The sequence below is a fragment of the Phocoena sinus genome, chromosome 1 (genome assembly GCF_008692025.1).
Source record: "Phocoena sinus isolate mPhoSin1 chromosome 1, mPhoSin1.pri, whole genome shotgun sequence".
Classification (NCBI taxonomy): Eukaryota; Metazoa; Chordata; class Mammalia; order Artiodactyla; family Phocoenidae; genus Phocoena; species Phocoena sinus.
The window spans coordinates 119,838,248-119,857,983 of NC_045763.1; the positions used below are offsets into that span (position 1 = coordinate 119,838,248).

Below are 19,736 nucleotides of genomic sequence, written 5' to 3' on the forward strand. Positions count from 1 at the left end.
TTGAAGGAAAGGCTGAAAGGAAATAAAAACAGTATTTACAGTGGGGCTTTGCAGGTGTAGGCTTTTATTTCATCTCAACTCTTTTTCTCCCCCCCACTCAATTCTTTTTAATTAATGGAAGAGTTTACTATTTTTAGCTTTGTTTTGTGAAGTTGTCTAATTTTTTGTCATTTAAGCTGTAGCTGAGGTTGTTGATGGAAGAAGTACATTAAAGCAGCACTAAAAATAGATGGGGAAAGAAGAGGCTTTTGCATATATTTAGTTTAAATCACCATAGACCTTCATATTAATCTGGTTTCTTAACGAATCATTTGGTATCAATACTCATGTATTTTTATTTTTGAGATGGATGAAATTGTCAGTGTTGGGGCTATAAATACAGAGCTAACTTGAAATGTTATAAAAAAATATTGCCTGTTAAAGAATTTTATGTTTCACAATATATTATAGGCCAAATTGGTAAAAGGGCTGAGTTAAAAAGAAAAGTATGTTCTTTGGAGTTGCCTAGCCCCACATTAATAATGTTATTATACTTACGCTAAATTACCTTCAAAATCACGTAGTATAACTTTTTGACACCTGAATCCTTCCTTATGAACATTCAGTTTTCTTGGCCCTGTAATGTAAAACTGGTTTTCAGAGATCTTCATCCCAGTTGAGAAACATTAAACAATCTTTGGGTTACTGTCACACTGAGTTTTGGTGTGCTACTAACAGGCTATTTTGTTTCCCAGATGGGAATGGTGGTCTTTATCGGGCTCTTGCAGCCCAGAATATCGTGGAGGATATGGAGCAAAGAGGCATTTGGAGCATTCATGTCTATTGTGTTGACAACATATTAGTAAAAGTGGCAGACCCACGGTTCATTGGATTTTGCATTCAGAAAGGAGCAGACTGTGGAGCAAAGGTAATGCCTTTCTCAACTATAATGAGGCTTTAAGTGGTCTTTCTCTTGTCAGTATATACATTCCAGGAGTCAAACTAGATTTATTAGGGTGATTTGGATATTTTAGAACCATTCATCTTCTAAAGTAACTAAACTGTCCCTCACCCACTTTTTTTCTTAAATTGGCAACATTTGATTCTAGACGTAATGATGTATGCTTAGTCCATCACAAGTAAGAGTTTAAAATATACGAGGATGATTTGTAAGTACCTGGGAAAGTGAATGGTCACCACTAGGCCTGGGATGGGCTTATTAATATCAAGTGGTTGGATTCATTAATATCAAGTTGTATTTGATCAGATTAACCCAGTTTCTTCCTATGATAGTTACTGGAGTAGTAGGTAAAGGAAATATGGTAGAAATAGCAGATGTAGACGTCAGTAAGGCATTTGACAGGGTAACTCATGATAGTCTTGTGAATAAGATGGAAATATGCAGATAGGGGATAAGGACAATTAACGAGATTAAATAACTGCATGAATGACCACAAACATACTGATATTGAGACAGAGGGAGGTTTGTAATGCCATATAATACAGCTGTCCTTGGCATAGTTCTTTTTAGCATTGTTTTTTGGTTGCATAGATGATAATATAAGAGACTTGCCTTTATGACATGAAAGACCTTAATAACACTTTGGAAGATTTGAAAATATTAATGTAAATATTACTTTCCTGGAAATCTGTAAAGGTATCAGTTCTCACAGAATTAAAGTATAACACAATCCTGATCAAAGTCCTAGTGAGACTATTTTGGGGACATTCGACAAAATGATTGTAAAGTTTAGAATAAATAAATAAAGTTTAGATTGTAAAAAAATTATAAATAATTTTAAAATTAAATTAAAAATAAATAAAGTTTAGGTTGTAAAAAAATGATGATAAGGAAGGAAGAGGGTTGAAGACAATCTATCAGATATTAAAATGGGTTGTAAATATAATAACTAGGAGTGTAGTACTGAAACCAGAATAGAATGATAGGTTAATGGAACAGATCAGTCAGAAACAAACTCACGTAAAGATGGCATTTCAACTCACTGGGGGGAAATGAATGGGATAACTGGATAAAAATAAAGTAAAATGTCTCCCTCAGAGCTCATACCAAGATCAATTTCAAAGGCATTACCAAGTAAAAAAAACCATAAAGATGATAGAAGAAAGTTGAGAATAATTTTATTTATTTTTATTTTTTTATTTGAGTTTAGTTGATTTACAGTGTTGTGTTAGAATAATTTTATAATCAACATGAAGGGAAGACCTATTTCCCAGAAGCAAAAACCGTATAGGCTTCCGACAAAAACAAATTAAACTACATATAAATTTTAAATATATGAATTTTAAAAGAAGAGCTGCCATAAGAGACATATCATATCCTTGGTTGGAAATTTTCTATTACAAAGATGTAATTTCACTCCAAATTAATCTACAAATCTAATGCAAAGTCACAGAAGCTGAAGTCTTAAATTTACTAGTACAAGTTTTGAGAGAATAAGCTGGTAGACCTAAGAAGATGACTCCTGACTCTGAAAGTAAAGGGTTGGTTTAGTTCATTGATTGAAGACCTCTATCCATTTCAGTACTCTATGAGTATCTGTGCTGTATTGTAAATAGCTACTAAACTGTAATAGAAATAGTGCATTGGATTTTAATTACGTAGCTACTAAGCTTTAAAAAACAAAACAAAACTGTATTTCTGACTTTGTTCCACTTGGTGTCACTCTTCTTTCTAAAATGGAAACTTAAAATTTTACTGCTCTGAGCTTCAGAATCAATTTAAATTCTAAGTGATTAGAGAATGTTGAACCTGGGAGGGACGTCAGAGATCATGTATCTGGTCAACCCCTTTGATCTCAGAAATGGACACTCTGAGTTCCAGTACTAAATAAGTTCCAGGCTCAAGGTCCTTCATCACATTAGCAGAGGCAGGATTAGAACTGTTTCCCAACCCTTATTCTTAGTATTATATCACATTTATAAAGCCAAATTCTTTAGATTAATTATGTTCTTGCTGGCAGCTCAAAAAGCGTTGAATTGGTGTGCCAACTTTTATGAGTATATTAATCATACAGGAATGTAAATATAACCATTCTCTCTTCTCCATTTCCCCTGGGTCCTCTAGGACAAATCCTGTCTCAGTCTTCCTGCTTAGTTCTGTGTCTGGCATATAATGTAATCGTCACTCAATGAATGCATAAATACATATTCAAATGGAACCGAAATATTACAAGACTGGTATATGTTAAAAACTTTTAGAAATAGTAGAAACCATTTATATAATCTGTCCTCCCACACTTTTAATTTAAAAAAAATCAAGATGTTAAAGTATATTTTTAAAAACACCTAAATTAGGGAGTGATTCATAGTGTGTAGTAGAATTCTATGCAGGGAATTCTTTTTTAATTCTTTAATAGGCTCCTGTCTTGGTGAATTAAGTATTTTTTATGGAGTGAGAGCCTTGAGAAAAGACTTAGTGGAGTGGTTTACAAAAGTTCATAGCTGAGAGAGTAGGAATGATTGTTAATTAAAGATAATTTTAGGGCTTCCCTGGTGGCACAGAGGTTAAGAATCCACCTGCTGATGCAGGGGACATGGGTTTGATCCCTGGTCCGGGAAGATCCCACATGCCGTGGAGCAACTAAGCCTGTGTGCCACAACTACTGAGCCTGCGCTCTAGAGCCTGCAAGCCACAAATACTGAAGCCCGCGTGCCACAACTACTGAAGCTTGCGTGCCTAGAGCCTGTGCTCTGCAGCAAGAGAAGCCACCGCAATGAGAAGCCCACATACCGCAACAAAGAGTAGCCCCCGCTCACCGCAGCTAGAGAAAGCCCACGTGCAGCAATGAAGACCCAGTGTAGCCAAAAATAAATAAGTAAATACATAAATTAAATTTAAAAAAGAAAGAAAAAAATTCCTTTAAAAAATGTTTAAAAAAAGAAAAGATGATTTTGTAAAGCAGTTGCAGTAACTTTGAGGTTGAAGTGTTACTTTGAACTCAGCTTTTCAGGATTTAACTTGTAGGAAATCAAGAGACCTCTTAATTTTATGCTGTAAATCTTTTCTGTAGAATGTAAACTGACTTCCAACTTCATGTACTTTACAAATGCTTTCTTTTGTAATCTGGACTTTTACAGTATTTGGAGGTTCAGAGTTGTTATAAAAGTAAACCTTTTACTGGCAGATTAACACTTGGGAAGTAAAGTGTGAATATGCTTATTTTTATTTTCCATGGCTGGTTAGGAGTAGGGTTGTATAGAAGTGATTGGAAAACAAACCTCGTGTGTGTGTGTGTGTGTGTGTGTGTGTGTGTGTGTGTGTGTGTGTGTGTGTTTTAATGGGAATGGGAGGAATCTATTCCAGATTCCCTGTCTACTGAGATACCTACTGTAGAGAATGTGAAGTGATAGACTAGAATTGCAAATAGGTCCATGATTGGTTTAAATAATTTTGCTGTATGTTTCCCTCCAGTTTAATCCACTTCTGTGGTAGAAGGTTTCTTTTCATTGAATACTGTACTCCTTTCAGGGCAGCAGACAATGAAACTACACAGCAGGCCTACGTATCCAGTAGCCCAGCCTCACTGAGCTACACTCAGTGCCTATATCTCTAATTGCTGTGTAAACTAAGTGCTCAATACTGGCTTTAGTTGTCTGGAAGGGACTACCACTGGCTGTATTTATTTTAAGAGATCAGTTGCTGAAGAAAATCTTTAATTTTATTGATATAATTTCATGTATGGTTTGGATAGACTTTTCAAAGTGGGGACAGATTTTTCAAAATACTCTGGAATATGCTGAATTGTTAATCGAACAGGGCAAAAATAGTATCTTCATATATTTTAATTGTTTGATTCTTCTGCTGGATATTCATCTCATCTGAGGCTTGGGTTTTCTATTAGTGCATTGCATACAGTTGTTTCATGATTTTATTCTAAACACTTAATTTAGGTCAGTGATATATGCTTAGGGTAGTGGGGTATCAGAATCACCTGTGAGGTTTTTAAAAATTACATACTCTTATGTTTTCCCTCTGATTTTGACCAAATACTTTTCTCTCAGCTCCCTGATCATCCGAGAGTCTTTGCTAGATTATCAAATCACTGGTTTTCAGACTTTTTAAAAAAGCATAGAACCTCTTACTTCAAACAAAACCTAGCCTGCAAAACATAAATATGAGTGGGCTTTTCTGACTGAAGTTGGAGTGGAACCCTGTGACCTGCCCGCTCTAACCCTCCTACCTCCTAGCCAAGCCCCTGAAACATAAGGAATTTGCTGTATTCATGAATGAAAATGAAAGAAACACCATTTTCAAATGAAATATTGATTTGTGCAAAATGAGAGGCAAAATGCCTTACTTCTCTTGTTTTGTGAATCTCAGAGAGATTTTGTTTCATTTATTCTCAAAGTAGTTGAGTGTGGTTAAGGATAAATTCAGTAATAAAAACATATTCGGGGGGGGCGTAGACTCCTCATTTAGTTATTCCCAGTCCAGTGTGATTTCTTCTGGGCCCTATGTGTATGATGGACTTTCTACTGTACAGTTTAGTTAGATGATAAATAGGAGGGAGATAATTTACCTCTTTTCAGATAGATGATTATCTGAAGATTCCTCTGGACTTAATACCTTAAAGATAAAGTAAGTAAAATTGTAAATGTGATCTTGGAAAATGACAGATCTCCAGTGCAGCGCCTGATTAAATTTCTTTCTCTACTGTTGTCTTCCTTTGGTGGCAGGTGGTAGAGAAAACGAACCCTACAGAACCAGTTGGAGTGGTTTGCCGAGTAGATGGAGTATACCAGGTGGTGGAATATAGTGAGATTTCTCTGTCTACGGCTCAAAAACGAAGCTCAGATGGACGACTGCTGTTCAATGCGGGGAACATTGCCAACCATTTCTTCACTGTACCGTTTCTGAGAGATGTTGTCAAGTATGCGCAAGATGGGGGCTTTTAAAATTTTTTATTTATTGTTAATTCGAAGCTAAGTCACTTGAGAAGTAGGAAGAAACTTCAAGTCCATATCGTACATGATTCATCTTCCTTTCTGATGAGCATCTTTATCAAATGGAAGTTTACCTGACATTGTAGTTGTTTTTAGTACGATATATCATCGAGTGCAAATTAGTAGTAGCCCGTTCTCCTCAGTGCATTAACTGGAGTCCAAAGCAGTTCTCCCTCTTCTTCTCTTACTTCCCTCCCTCCAACTGTGCTAGGTTCTGGAGAAGCAAAGAATAAGAAAGGGAATACCCTCTCTCTACCACAACTGGAAACCTTAAAAAATACAGATGTCTACCCTACATCTACTGAATCAGAATTTCTGGAGGTCGATGCAGACATCTGTTGTTGTTGTTTTTTTTTCTTTTTTTGCGGTACGCGGGCCTCTCACTGTTGTGGCCTCTCCCATTGCGGAGCACAGGCTCCGGATGAGCAGGCTCAGCGGCCATGGCTCATGGGCCCAGCCACTCCGCGGCATGTGGGATCCTCCTGGACCGGAGCACGAACCCGTGTACCCTGCATGGGCAGGCGGACTCTCAACCACTGTGCCACCAGGGAAGCCCACACCAGATTTTTAAATAAAGGACATTCTCAATATCTGATTCTTCACTTCATTGCTTTTTAGACATTTAAGATGACTACTTCTTAAAAAGTTACTCAGCTTTACTTTTCTTTTAAACATCTTTACTGGAGTATAATTGCTTTACACTGTTGTGTTAGTTTCTGCTGTATAACAAAGTGAATCAGCTATGTGCATATGTATATCCCCATTTCCCCTCCCTCTTGTGTCTCCCTCCACCCTCCCTATCCCACCCCTCTAGGTGGTCACAAAGCACCGAGCTGATCTGCCTGTGCTATGCAGCTGCTTCCCACTAGCTATCTGTTTTACATTTGGTAGTGTGTATATGTCCATGCCACTCTCTCACTTCGTCCCAGCTTACCCTTCACCCTCCCCGGGTCCTCAAGTCCATTCCGTATGTCTCTGTCTTTATTCCTGTCCTGCCCTTCGGTTCATGAGAACCTTTTTTTTAGATTCCATATATATGTGTTAGCATATGATGTTTGTTTTTCTCTTTCTGACTTAATTCGCTCTGTATGACAGACTCTAGGTCCATCCACCTCACTACAAATAATTCAATTTCGTTTCTTCTTATGGCTGAGTAATATTCCATTGTATATATGTGCCACATATTCTTTATCCATTCATCTGTCGAAGGACACTTAGGTTGCTTCCATGTCCTGGCTATTGTAAATAGTGCTGCAATGAACATTGTGGTACAAGACTCTTTTTGAATTATGGTTTTCTTAGGGTATATGGCCGCTAGTGGGATTGCTGGGTCATATGGTAGTTCTATTTTTAGTTTTTTAAGGAACCTCCATACTGTTCTCCATAATGGCTGTATCAATTTATATTCCACCAACAATGCAAGAGGGTTCCCTTTTCTCCACACCCTCTCCAGCATTTATTGTTTGTAGATTTTTTGATGATGGCCATTCTGACCTGTGTGAGGTGATACCTCATTGTAGTTTTGATTTGCATTTATCTAATGATTAGTGATGTTGAGCATCTTTTCATGTGTTTTTCGGCAATCTGTTTATCTGTTTTGGAGAAATGTCTATTTGGGTCTTCTGCCCATTATTGGATTGGGTTGTTTGGTTTTCTGATATTGAGCTGCATGAGCTGCTTGTGTATTTTGGAGATTAATCCTTTGTCAGTTGCTTCGTTTGCAAATATTTTCTCCCATTCTGAGGGTTGTCTTTTCATCTTGTTTGTAGTTTCCTTTGCTTTTAAGTTTCATTAGATCCCATTTGTTTGTTTTTATTTCCATTTCTCTAGGAGGTGGGTCAAAAAGGATCTTGCTGTGACTTATGTCATAGAGTGTTCTGTCTATGTTTTCCTCTAAGAGTTTGATAGTGTCTGGCCTTACATTTAGGTCTTTAATCCATTTGGAGTTTATTTTTGTGTAAGGAAGCGTTCTAATTTCATTCTTTTACATGTAGCTGTCCAGTTTTCCCAGCACCACTTATTGAAGAGGCTGTCTTTTCTCCATTGTATTCTCTTGCCTCCTTTATCAAAGATAAGCTGACCATAGGTGTGTAGGTCTATCTCTGGGCTTTCTATACTGTTCCACTGATCTATATTTCTATTTTTGTGGCAGTACCATACTGCCTTGATTACTGTAGCTTAGTAGTATAGTCTGAAGTGCAGGAGGCTGATTCCTCCAGCTCTGTTTTTCTTTCTCAAGATTGCTTTGGCTATTCGGGGTCTTTTGTGTTTCCATACAAATTGTGAAATTTTTTGTTCTAGTTCTGTGAAAAATGCAGTTGGTAGTTTGATAGGGATTGCATTGAATCTGTAGATTGCTTTGGGTAGTATAGTCATTTTCACAGGCTCATTCTTCCAATCCAAGAACTTGGTATATCTCTCCATCTGTTTGTATCATCTTTAATTTCTTTCATCAGTGTCTTATAGTTTTCTGTATACAGGTCTTTTGTCTCCTTAGGTAGGTTTATTCCTAGGTATTTTATTCTTTTTGTTGCAGTGGTAAATGGGAGTGTTTCCTTAATTTTTCATCATTAGTGCATAGGAATGCAAGAGATTTCTGTGCATTAATTTTGTATCCTGCTACTCTACCATATTCATTGATTAGCTCTAGTAGTTTTTTGGTAGCATCTTTAGGATTCTCTACGTATAGGATCATGTCATCTGCAAACAGTGACAGTTTTACTTCTTCTTTTCTGATTTGGATTCCTTTCACTTCTTTTTCTTCTCTGATTGCTGTGGCTAAAACTTCCAATACTATGTTGAATAATAGTGGTGAGAGTGGGCAGCCTTGTCTTGTTCTTGCTATTAGAGGAAATGGTTTCAGTTCTTCACCATTGAGAATGATGTTGACTGTGGGTTTATCATATATGGCCTTTATTATGTTGAGGTAGGTTACCTCTGTGCCTACTTTCTGGAAAGTTTTTATCATAAATGGGTGTTGAATTTTGGCCAAAGTTTTTTCTGCATCTATTGAGATTATCATATGGTTTTTGTTCTTCAATTTGTTAATATTGTGTATCACATTGATTGATTTGTGTATATTGAAGAATCCTTGCATTCCTGGGATAAACCCCACTTGATCATGGTGTATGATCCTTTTAACGTGCTGTTGGATTCTGTTTGCTGGTATTTTGTTGAGGATTTTTGCATCTATGTTCATCAGTGATATTGGCCTTTAGTTTTCCTTTTTTGTGATATCTGTGTCTGGTTTGGGTATCAGGGTGATGGTGACCTCATAGAATGAGTTTGGGAGTATTCCTCCCTCCAGTGTATTTTGGAAGAGTTTGAGAAGGGTAGGTGTTAGCTCTTCTCTAAATGTTTGGTAGAATTCACCTGTGAAGCCATCCTGTCCTGGGCTTTTGTTAATTGGAAGACTTTTAATCACAGTGTTAATTTCAGTGCTTGTGATTGGTCTGTTTATATTTTCTATTTCTTCCTGGTTCAGCCTCAGAAGGTTGTGCTTTACTTAGGATTTGTCCATTTCTTCCAGGTTGTCTATTTTATCGGCATATAATTGCTTGTATTAATCTCTCATGATCCTTTGTGTTTCTTCAGTGTCAGGTGTTATTTTCCTTTTTCATTTCTAATTCTGTTGATTTTAGTTTTCTCCCTTTTTTCTTGATGAGTCTGGCTAATGGTTTATCAATTTTGTTTATCTTCTCAAAGGACCATTTTTTAGTTTTATTGATTTTTGCTGTTATTTCCTTCATTTCTTTATTTCTGATCTGATCTTTATGATTTCTTTCCTTCTGTTAACTTTGGGTTTTTTTGTTCTTCTTCTTCTATTGCTTTAGGTATAGGGTTAGGTTGTTTATTTAAGATTTTTCTTGTTTCTTGAGGTAGGACTGTATTGCTATAAACTTCCCTCTTAGGACTGCTTTTGCTGCATCCCATAGGTTTTGGGTTGTTATCTTTTCATTGTCTTTTGTTTCTAGGTATTTTTTGATTTTGTCTTTGATGTCTTCAGTGATCTCTTGGTTATTTAGTAGTGTATTATTTAGCTTCCATGTGTTTGTATTTTTTTACAGTTTTTTTCCTGTAATTGATATCTAGTCTCATAGCATTGTTGTTGGAAAAGATTCTTGATATGATTTCAGTTTTCTTAAGTTTACCAAGGCTTGATTTGTGACCAAGATATGGTCTATCCCGGAGAATGTTCCATGAGCACTTGAGAAGAAAGTGTATTCTGTTGTTTTTGGATGGAATGTCGTATAAGTATCAGTCATGTCCGTCTTGTTCAGTGTATCATTTAAAGCTTGTGTTTCCTTACTTTTTTTTCATTTTGGATGATCTGTACATTGGTGAAAGTGCGGTGTTAACGTCCCCTACTATTATTGTGTTACAGTCGATTTCCCCTTTTATGGCTGTTAGCATTTGCCTTATGTACTGAGGTGCTCCTATGTTGGGTGCATAAATATTTACTGTTATATCTTCTTCTTGGATTAATCCCTTGATCATTATGTAGTGTCCTTCTCTGTCTTTTGTAATGTCTTTAAAGTCTGTTTTGTCTGATATGAGAATTGCTACTCCAGCTTTCTTTTGATTTCCATTTTCAGGTTTACTTTAGAATTTCAACTCCAGTCCCAAAATATTTCCCATTCCACTGTGCTTTTTGTAGCTGTGTTATTAATTCATCCAAAGTATTATAAATACTCATCTTTCCATCTAACACTTGATGGTATCTCAGTTGGGAAAGTTGGGGTGAAGAATGGAACATTTTATAAAAGACATGGAAATCATGGGAGAGATATTGGTGTGAGCTGTGTGTGTACTTTTTTATTTTGGAGATCATGATTTGATTTTTTTTTTAATTTAAGGAAATGAATAGGGAAGTCTCTTCATTTAAACGTGAACTGAAATTTAACAAATGCTTTTCCCTTTGAGATCTTAGTACTCATTGTTGGTGCGTTTGCTCCTGAGTATGTTTATCAGATTCTCTGGCATTTTAAATTTGGAAAGTGATTTTTTTTTTTTTGTCTTTTCCTACTTAGTATTTATGAACCTCAGTTGCAGCACCATGTGGCTCAAAAGAAGATTCCATATGTGGATTCCCAGGGGCAGTTAATTAAGCCAGACAAACCAAATGGAATAAAGATGGAAAAATTTGTCTTTGACATCTTCCAGTTTGCAAAGTATGTTTCGAATAGCATCAGTAAGATTAAGTATGTCTTGAAACGTTGCCCTTTACTCTTCTAGGCAGAACACTCTTTTCAGAAAACAGTTGACAGCATATATGTCAGTTATGGCATTTTGATCGTGAGTGTATAGTTTTGACTCATTATCATCCTCTAGTGTGAAACCACCAATCCAAGAATATGGTTTGAGTTGCCTGTGAGTACTTTTTTAAAAATTTCAATTAGTTTATTATCTGACTCTCCTGCAAAATTGTTAAAGTCACTTATTTTGGCTGAGAGACAGAAAAGGTTGAGATAGAGAATTGGCCCATTTTGTGTTTAGGATGTCTTACTGATCTGAGTAAATGTTTCAGTGAACATGTTTTTATCTTATATAGCTCTCTGTTAAAGATCACATTGATGTTGAGATTTGTGTCTCAGAATTTGACCAATATGAAAATGCAGAAGAGTAATCTTCCTATATACGTTTCTAAATCATCCTTTTTGCCTGTTTTTTTTTGTTCCAGAATAGGTACTAATATGATCTTTTTGTATTAAGATTTCTAATCTGACTTAAGATTAGATGAAGTATTTTATTGTTGGGGTTGGAAATAATATTTCATTTTGCAGAGAGAAAGAAGGGAATTCCAACTTTATTTCATCCAGGGATGAACATTATTTCTTTCAGCATTCGTTTGAAATTGGATTAAGAGAGACTGTAATTGAAGACCAAAGGCTTAGCTATATAGAGAGGAGTCAGAAGCTGTGTGCACAGTTTTATTTCATAATAAAGCAGTGTTTGTATGGTTCTACTCTAGGAAGTTTGTGGTGTATGAAGTATTACGGGAAGATGAGTTTTCCCCACTGAAGAATGCAGACAGTCAGAATGGGAAGGACAACCCCACTACTGCAAGGCATGCTTTGATGTCCCTCCATCACTGCTGGGTCCTCAATGCCGGGGGCCACTTCATAGATGAAAATGGCTCTCGCCTCCCAGCAATTCCGCGGTAGGTTGATGCCTTTTCTCTTTTGTGTGTACGCTTCCTGGGCTTCTCCTCTTGGACTTCTTTTTCCTCTATCTCTGATGTATTCCTAGAACTTTAAAAAAAGCAGAGTATTGTTGTGGGCAGATCCTGATGTGAAGTAATGAAGGCTTGGCCTGTTACAAAGAGAACAGTAGCTTTACTTCCCCTTAAAGAGGAATCTTCTAAAACTCTTGGTTTTTTGGATGCCTCTCTACTGTGTCAGTGAACTGACTCCTACTGAATGATGGTCAGAAGGTAATTCTTCTGGTGTGCCCCATGGTTAAAGTCCATCAGAGGCCACTATGTCACAGTGCAAGAGGATTGATTTTTGCTGCCCATATGTCTGTGGCCTCACTTAAGTGCTATCTACGAGCCCCTGCCCTCCAACCCTCAAAAGACCTGCCACCCACAGGCTGCCTATGAGACATAGGCGTACTTCAGTTCTCACCATGGCACTTTCAGATTGCTGAGGGAGGTGCCAGGAAGGGATGTGCATGCTACTTACATTCACTGATACTCAAACTTTGGAAATGTTTTAGGATTTTAGAATTAAAAAAAAAAAAAAAAAGAAGATCCTTGGAGCTATTCAAATGTGAGATAAAGTAAGTTACGTCTTATGTTTTTTGATAAAACCTCTTGGCACCTAGAATTTCCCCTTTCTAAATCATTCGATGTTTCTATACTTTTGTAAAAAACATTCTGCCGTATAATTTATATTCTTAAGGGATAAAAAGATTGTTTGTATGCACAAAAGCGCTAGAATGCCTTGGTAAAGGTTAGAACATTGGGCCTTGGAACTTACTGGTCCATAACTGTGTTTTTACAAGAAGGAGCAGTAGTAGACTGTCTCGCAGTCCAAGGCTACTTTCAGGCTCTGTCTTGTCAACAGGCTTGCTCTGTGCCATGTCATATTGTCCTCATGCTTCATCTTTGACCATTGAGTTTTTTGTTTTTCGTTTTTTTTTACCCCCTCAGATCTCCTTTGCCAAGTTTATAATTTACCATAAATACATGCCTTTCAGTCAAGTATATTTTGCAGTTCCACTTCATTTTTATTGTTTGGTATGTTTCCTTTCCCATTAATGCTTATTTGTTCCTACATAGCAGTGCTACAAATGGAAAGTCAGAGACCATCACAGCTGATGTCAATCACAAGTAAATATACCAGCCTGCCTGCAGTGCATGGTGATGGGGCTGTGCTTCCCTCCATACTAACTGGCATTGTAGTTTAGTGCTCTCTGCCTTTTGGTGGTCTGGCGGGGGGGGTGGATGATTGAAGCTTTGGTGGGGGTACTGCTTATTTGGTGGCAGGTATCTCGCTGGATGACACTAACTCAGAATCTCAGTGCATGCTGGAAATGGGGAGCATGCTTTTCTAAAGAATTTGACCATAGGTATTTGAGCCTGTAGTGACAAGTTAACAAGTAAAAGATAAAATCTAGAGCAGGTTACAGGCCAGGGAGAACAAATTTGGATCCCAGCGTACCCCTTTTAGCATAAGCTAGATAAAAATAACATTCTGCAGATGTGTCTTATCAAATTGGATATATGCTGTCAGTATAAAGGCTAACTACTCCTGACATATTTGATGGCTCTTAACGTGGAGAAAACTGTCCTTTTGATTTATTCTCATAGTAACAGCTCCATTTTTCGTCTCTCTGTGTTAATTTTAGTCAGTTATTTCCTGCTCCTAAAGAAAGTGTCTTTTTGTCTTAATGGTTGATAATTTTTAGCTAGAAGTAGCATGTATCCTCTCTTGTTTGGGTACTGACAGAGTTTGAAAAAGCTATTATCTTTATAGCTAAAGAGACAGCTTGGTATTCTTATTACACTTTAAAAGTAATAAGGTTAGTTTGAATTTTAAGTTTTTAAGATAATTTGGGAAATGTGTACATAGCCAAGGATCTGGAGATGGGGGTTTTCTCAGAAATAGAGTGGCAATGATGTGAGTTTCATCTGTATGTTTTTTCCTGCCTGTGCCACTCATCTTTGCCCTGTAGAGACAAGTCCCTGTGAGTGTCATTGTTTCTGGGATGTGGCCCTGGAGACAAGGAAGTGGACTCACAGAGCTGGCTAGTTTCTTATAGCAGCCATAGCTAACTATTGCCCTTCATGCCATGGCAGCTGGGACGCAGTGCCCTTTGTCATTTTCTGTCCCATCCATCGTCTTTAATATGTGGAAGCAACCTGCTTTTACAATTAAAAAAATAAATTTTTGACCCTAAATTTCCTTCTGATTGAACCACAGCTTTTAACCTGTTAAGTGAAACAACTTCTTAATTATACAACCGAAAACAACATCCAGCTATCTCAGTTAAGATACAAAAAGTTTTAAACATTATTTAGTTCTTGTTTGGGTTCTTTTATCTCACACTCCCCCCATCCCAATTTACTTCATTTTAACCATTTGTTGAATAGTTAAACTGAAATCAAAGTTTGGCCCCAAATGAGATCATGGAATTAGAAATAAGTCCTGCTGAAATTCTTAGCATTAAAGGATGCCCTCATAGAGTAGAAAAGATTACTTAAAAATGAGAGATGGAAAGAACGTATTTTTTATAAAAGAGAGAAGAAACAGCTTGGAGGTATTCTGAAAGAATGGAAGCAAGGATGCTGAATTTTGACAAAATGACATTATTTTTATTTTTTACCTGAATACCTACTCAACAGAGTTAGCTACCAGAAGGATGCTTGACTAAAGAATTAGGGGACAGGGCTGTTGGGGGCTGATTTGCCTATCTCCTGAGATTTTACATTTGGTGACGGGAGCTCGTCTCTTTTCTCCTCTCGGGCATCCAACTTTCTTAGTTTTTTGGGGGATCTTTGTGGTACTAGAAGGGAAGTTATATTCAGGTCGGCTATGTGTTCCTCCGGTTCAAAAACACCTTCAGTTCCTGGCACACCAAATCCTTTAGGGGTTCAGGTGGGGCTGGGTTATATACATCTTATCAGTGGAATGGGTCCTCATTTTCCCATTTGGTTTTATAGGACTCCAAGCTGCCCCAGAGGGTCTGGACCAGATCTCTTGAGCTCTTTTGATAGAATCTGATACATATCTGCAACTCTGGCTGGAGAGATATGTGCTCCATCTTTTAGTTCATCTTTTACCTGAATTAGTCTGCCATCCATCTACCCTCATAGTTCGTTTATTCATTCAGCCAGCAAGCGTTTGTAGGCCTGCACACAGACCTTCAGGTACTGTTAGTATCCCAGGTGCTGAAGTAGCTTACACAAGAGAAATAAGTCATTTCTTACAGCCTACTGGGAGATTCAAGATGCACATACATAAAAGTTAAGTAACGTCATCAGGCAGTATGTGTTAAATGTGTGGTGTAAATAATAATTACCCTAGGAGGCAGTGACTTATCACATGTCTAATAAATTTATTTATTTTTTTATAAATAACTGAATGAGAGCAATCACTGTGAAATGCATTGGTCAAAGGAAGGTTGGGGCTTGAGTTATGTCTTGGAGGGTGGGTATGATTTGGATAGTTAGAGGGACCATAGCTGAGAATGACTTGGAATAATCTAAAGTGCATGTGTCTGGGCTGGTTTGAGTGGGAAGTAGCAGGACAAGTGAGTTGGAGTAGGGTATAGAGTGCCTTGAAGGCTCACTAAATGGTTCTGTTGACAGAAAGATTGGGTGTGGCTAACCTCAGAAGCCCTCTGATTTTATTGACTCCACCAAAGTTAGTGAAGTTAGTGACTTTAAGCATATTAAAAGCACTGTTTATTGACTTTTGTGTTACGTAATTTAGAAACTCAGGATCGCAGGTGGCTGTAAATGTTAGAACGTGATCTAGAGGAAGCAAGTGGTGACTTTGGCCTTGCCTTCACTTGGGTGCATTCTGCCTTAGCTCTTAAAAAAGGGACCTTGGTGAAAGTAACCGAGAAGCACCTTGAAACATTGAATAAATCAGCTCAGCTAATCTAGGAGATTTGGGCTGTACTGGGAAATAATTTAACTGACCGTTTAGTCCAATGGAATTTTCTGTAATGAAGGAAATGTTCTGTATCTGTGCTATCCAATTTGGTAGTCATTAGCCATTTATGGCTACAGAACACTTGAAGTGTGGTTATTATGACTGAGGGACTGAATTTTAAATTTTTAATTCATTTTTAAAATTTTAATTAATCTAAGTTTAAATAACCATATGTGGCTTGTGGCCACTGTCTTGGACAGTGCAGCTTTAGAATGTTGGTCAACATTAGTACGTAACATGCAAGGCTGTGGCAGGGGTTAAAATCAAATACGAAGGATTCAAAATGCCTCGCAGTGAGCCTGGAACACAGTGCGTACTCAGTAACTAGTCCCTTGTCTATGAACTTAAAATTTGGAAATGATAAAAAATGATACGTACATTAGGGGGTAAGTGTATCAATGTTGGCGAAGTACTTTGAAGAGCTACTGGTGATTACCCCAGATAGTGTCTTTTGGACCATGATGATTTCATGTTAACTTACTCCTCAGGGAATTAAGTGATCATGAAGGTAGGACCTGCTCTGTTTGTTTAGGAGAATTTTGTTATCTGCAGGTTTCTCAGAGGGAAATTATGGTCTGTATCTTCGCTCTGGCAAGTAACATGGGAAGCAGAATCTTTACCATGTCTGATTTTTTTTCTTAGCTTGAAGGATGCCAATGATGTACCAATACAATGTGAAATCTCTCCTCTTATCTCCTATGCTGGAGAAGTAAGTTTGCTTTTTGCTTTTTTCCCTGTTCTTTTAGAAGTAGGATTGTGATATTGTTTTATGTTGAAGTAGAGTTGTCCTTAGAGAAGACACATCATTTTCCAGTGGCCCTGCCCTGAGGAGCTCGTCCTGGGAATGAGAAACCTTCTCTTCGAGAGTTCCTGTTATGGCTTTGCATCTATCCATTAGTTGCCATGAACAGAATGTTTAATGTTTACTTCATTTCACCTACACATTGAAATGCAATGGGCTTTTAAAAAATAATCCTTGTTTTTTAGGTAAATCGTCTGTCATTTTTTAGTGTGATGTAATTTTTCCTTTCAGTGGGTCTGTTTTGTTCATATGCTTAATACTTTCACCTTTAAGACTGGGGGATGTAGGGACCCCTTTATTCTAATACGTAATATTTTTTTCTGGAGATCCTTGTCAGATTGTTCACTTCTAGCATCAGAAACAGCCACCTTGCTTAGAATGTTAACTCTACTAAGTGATGATTATAAGGAAGAATGATTATCATCTTATTAACTTTAAAACTTTTATTATAATCAGAATAACTTTCCCTCTTTTTGTTGTTTGTTTTATGATTCCATAAATAGGTCATTAAGCCCAGTTTAAAAAGTAAACTAAGTAGATTTTTTATTGACTTGTAAATTCTGTATCTCAACCCAAGTCATTATTATAGCCATTAAGTCCAGCATTACATGACTAGTGTCCACCAAATTTCTAACTGTGTTTCATTTCAACCCTTCTTGTAGGGACTAGAAAGTTATGTGGCAGATAAAGAATTCCACGCACCTTTAATCATTGATGAGAATGGAGTCCATGAGCTGGTGAAGAATGGTATATGAGCCAGATACCAAGTTCCACCACAATAAGAATAGCTTTTATTTTTGATAGACCGACTGTGAACCTACAGGACCTCTCCTGGAATACTCAGTTTTCAATATCCACAGGCTTTCATTTTAATTGTTGAACTCTCGTAACTACTACATATTCCCCAAGATCCAGATGACTGAACTTCAGAAAGTGTTTTTATGATTCTCAACTGATTGAAGGTCTTATTTATATTTTTCAATTGTATCCTTTTTTTTCCAAGCTAAGGAACACATTGGCCATCTAGGAAATTTCCTACAGCTTACATGTAGTCAGGGTGTTCATCAGCATCACTTTACTTGGAGCTGGCAGCGTTTGTTTTTGAAGCTGTACATAGTAATAATATGTCGTTGTACATGTTGAAAGGTTTCTATGGTACTAAAAGTTTGTTTTATTTTATCAAAAATTAAATTTTTTTAAGAAAATGATTGGACAATAAATTGAACTTTTCTTCTTGTCTCTGGAGTGTCGTTTGTAACCTTGTACCCAATTTTCCATTGGGAAAATGTGAATCTTTGGAGAAACTTCGAGATAATGCAAAAAATCAAATTGATACCTCTGTGACTGTAATCTTCTAGTTTTTTTTTTATGAATATCTAATTTTGAACTTTATCCTCCTATCACTTTATAATAGTGGCCCTCAACCAGAGATGGTTTTGCCTTCCTCCAAGGGACGTTTGGCAATGTCTAGAGACATTTTTTTTTTTTTTTTTTTTTTGCGGTATGCGAGCCTCTCACTGTTGTGGCCTCTCCCGTTGTGGAGCACAGGCTCCGGATGCGCAGACTCAGCGGCCATGACTCACGGGCCCAGCCGCCCCGCGGCACGTGGAATCTTCCCGGACCGGGGCACGAACCCACGCCCCCTGCATCGGCAGGTGAACTCTCAACCACTGCGCCACCAGGGAAGCCCTAGAGACATTTTTTGTTGTCATAACTGAGAGGGTGGGATAGTAGAACTGGCATCTAATGAATAGAGACCAGGAATATTGCTACCCATCCTGCAATGCACAGGACAACCACCTATAAACAAGAATTATCTGACCCATACTGTAAAGGTTGAAAAACCTTGTATATCATTGGCTATCCTCTTTTGCCCGAATATTTGGTGGCACTTGGGATTTCAAAAGAATATAATTCCTACATTTCCCCAGGTGAGTTAATCACTACTATTCCAGTTTTGTTCTGCTGTTTTCAGCTAGAGGATTAAAAAGACAAAGTGGTTTTTGGACTTCCCTGGTGGTCCGGTGGCTAAGACTCCACGCTCCCAGTGCAGTGGGCCCGGGTTCAATCCCTGATCAGGGAACTAGATCCCACACGCGTGCTGCAAATAAGTGTACTCGTGCCGCAACTAAAAGAGCCCACGTGCCACAACTAAAGATCCGTATGCTGCAGCTAAGACCCAGTGCAGCCAAACAAATAAATAAATATTTTTTTTAAAAAGATGTCATATTTAAAAAAAAAAAGGACAAAGGTGGTTCTTTAAATATGGGCCATAGATCATTGGTTGTTAGTAAGGATTCTCTATGTCTAACATGTAGTTTGCATAAAAATGTTGAGTTTTATAAATGCATTTTATATAGCCTTTAAGTACTGACCAAAAGCATAAAAATTGACATCTGGATAAATGAAAAATTCTAAAAATTATGTCTAAAGGAGACATTAGTAAATTTTATTTTCCATTGATAAGTTGTCACATGATAGAATGTCATGGGTGGGTCTTTTGTTCTTTATAAGTACAAAGTTTAAGGATCACTTTTTTTTTTGAAGACTGTATGATATTTATATCTAGTTAAAATTTTTGTGTGTGTGTGCTAAGGCTTAAATATTGTGTCTAGCATATTTTCTGTTTTATTTCAATAACAGCCCAATTTTGCTATTGTTATCTGTTCCATTTCTCAAAAGGGTGTGAGGTTTGAGTTCTTCATCAGAACAATCTCCAAAATGGATTGTGAGTACAGAACTGCCGAGTCTTTAGCATCTGAATGGTATGCTTCATTTCCTTTTTTCTGAACTTTCATCTGCTATTTCCTGTCTCCCCATCTTTAAGA

At 37.3% G+C, this 19,736-nt stretch overlaps 1 protein-coding gene across 5 annotated transcripts in view; it reads left to right on the forward strand.

The window, feature by feature from the left end:
- The window catches only part of UAP1 (UDP-N-acetylglucosamine pyrophosphorylase 1), a 39,545-nt gene extending 21,387 nt beyond the window's left edge, over positions 1–18,158 (forward strand). Inside the window, exons 5-12 of one of the 5 annotated variants that reach the window (XM_032621165.1) lie at positions 735–907; positions 5,677–5,870; positions 10,974–11,114; positions 11,915–12,103; positions 12,661–12,723; positions 13,226–13,276; positions 16,749–16,815; positions 17,571–18,147. In XM_032621165.1, the coding sequence (XP_032477056.1) occupies positions 735–907; positions 5,677–5,870; positions 10,974–11,114; positions 11,915–12,103; positions 12,661–12,723; positions 13,226–13,276; positions 16,749–16,815; positions 17,571–17,663 (971 nt within the window). In that variant the 3' untranslated portion in view covers positions 17,664–18,147. Of the gene's footprint in view, positions 1–734; positions 908–5,676; positions 5,871–10,973; positions 11,115–11,914; positions 12,104–12,660; positions 12,724–13,225; positions 13,277–16,748; positions 16,816–17,570 lie in introns of all 5 variants that reach the window. The other 4 variants (XM_032621175.1, XM_032621186.1, XM_032621157.1 and 1 more) reach the window with 4 other exon arrangements.
- The last annotated feature ends 1,578 nt before the right edge of the window (positions 18,159–19,736 follow it).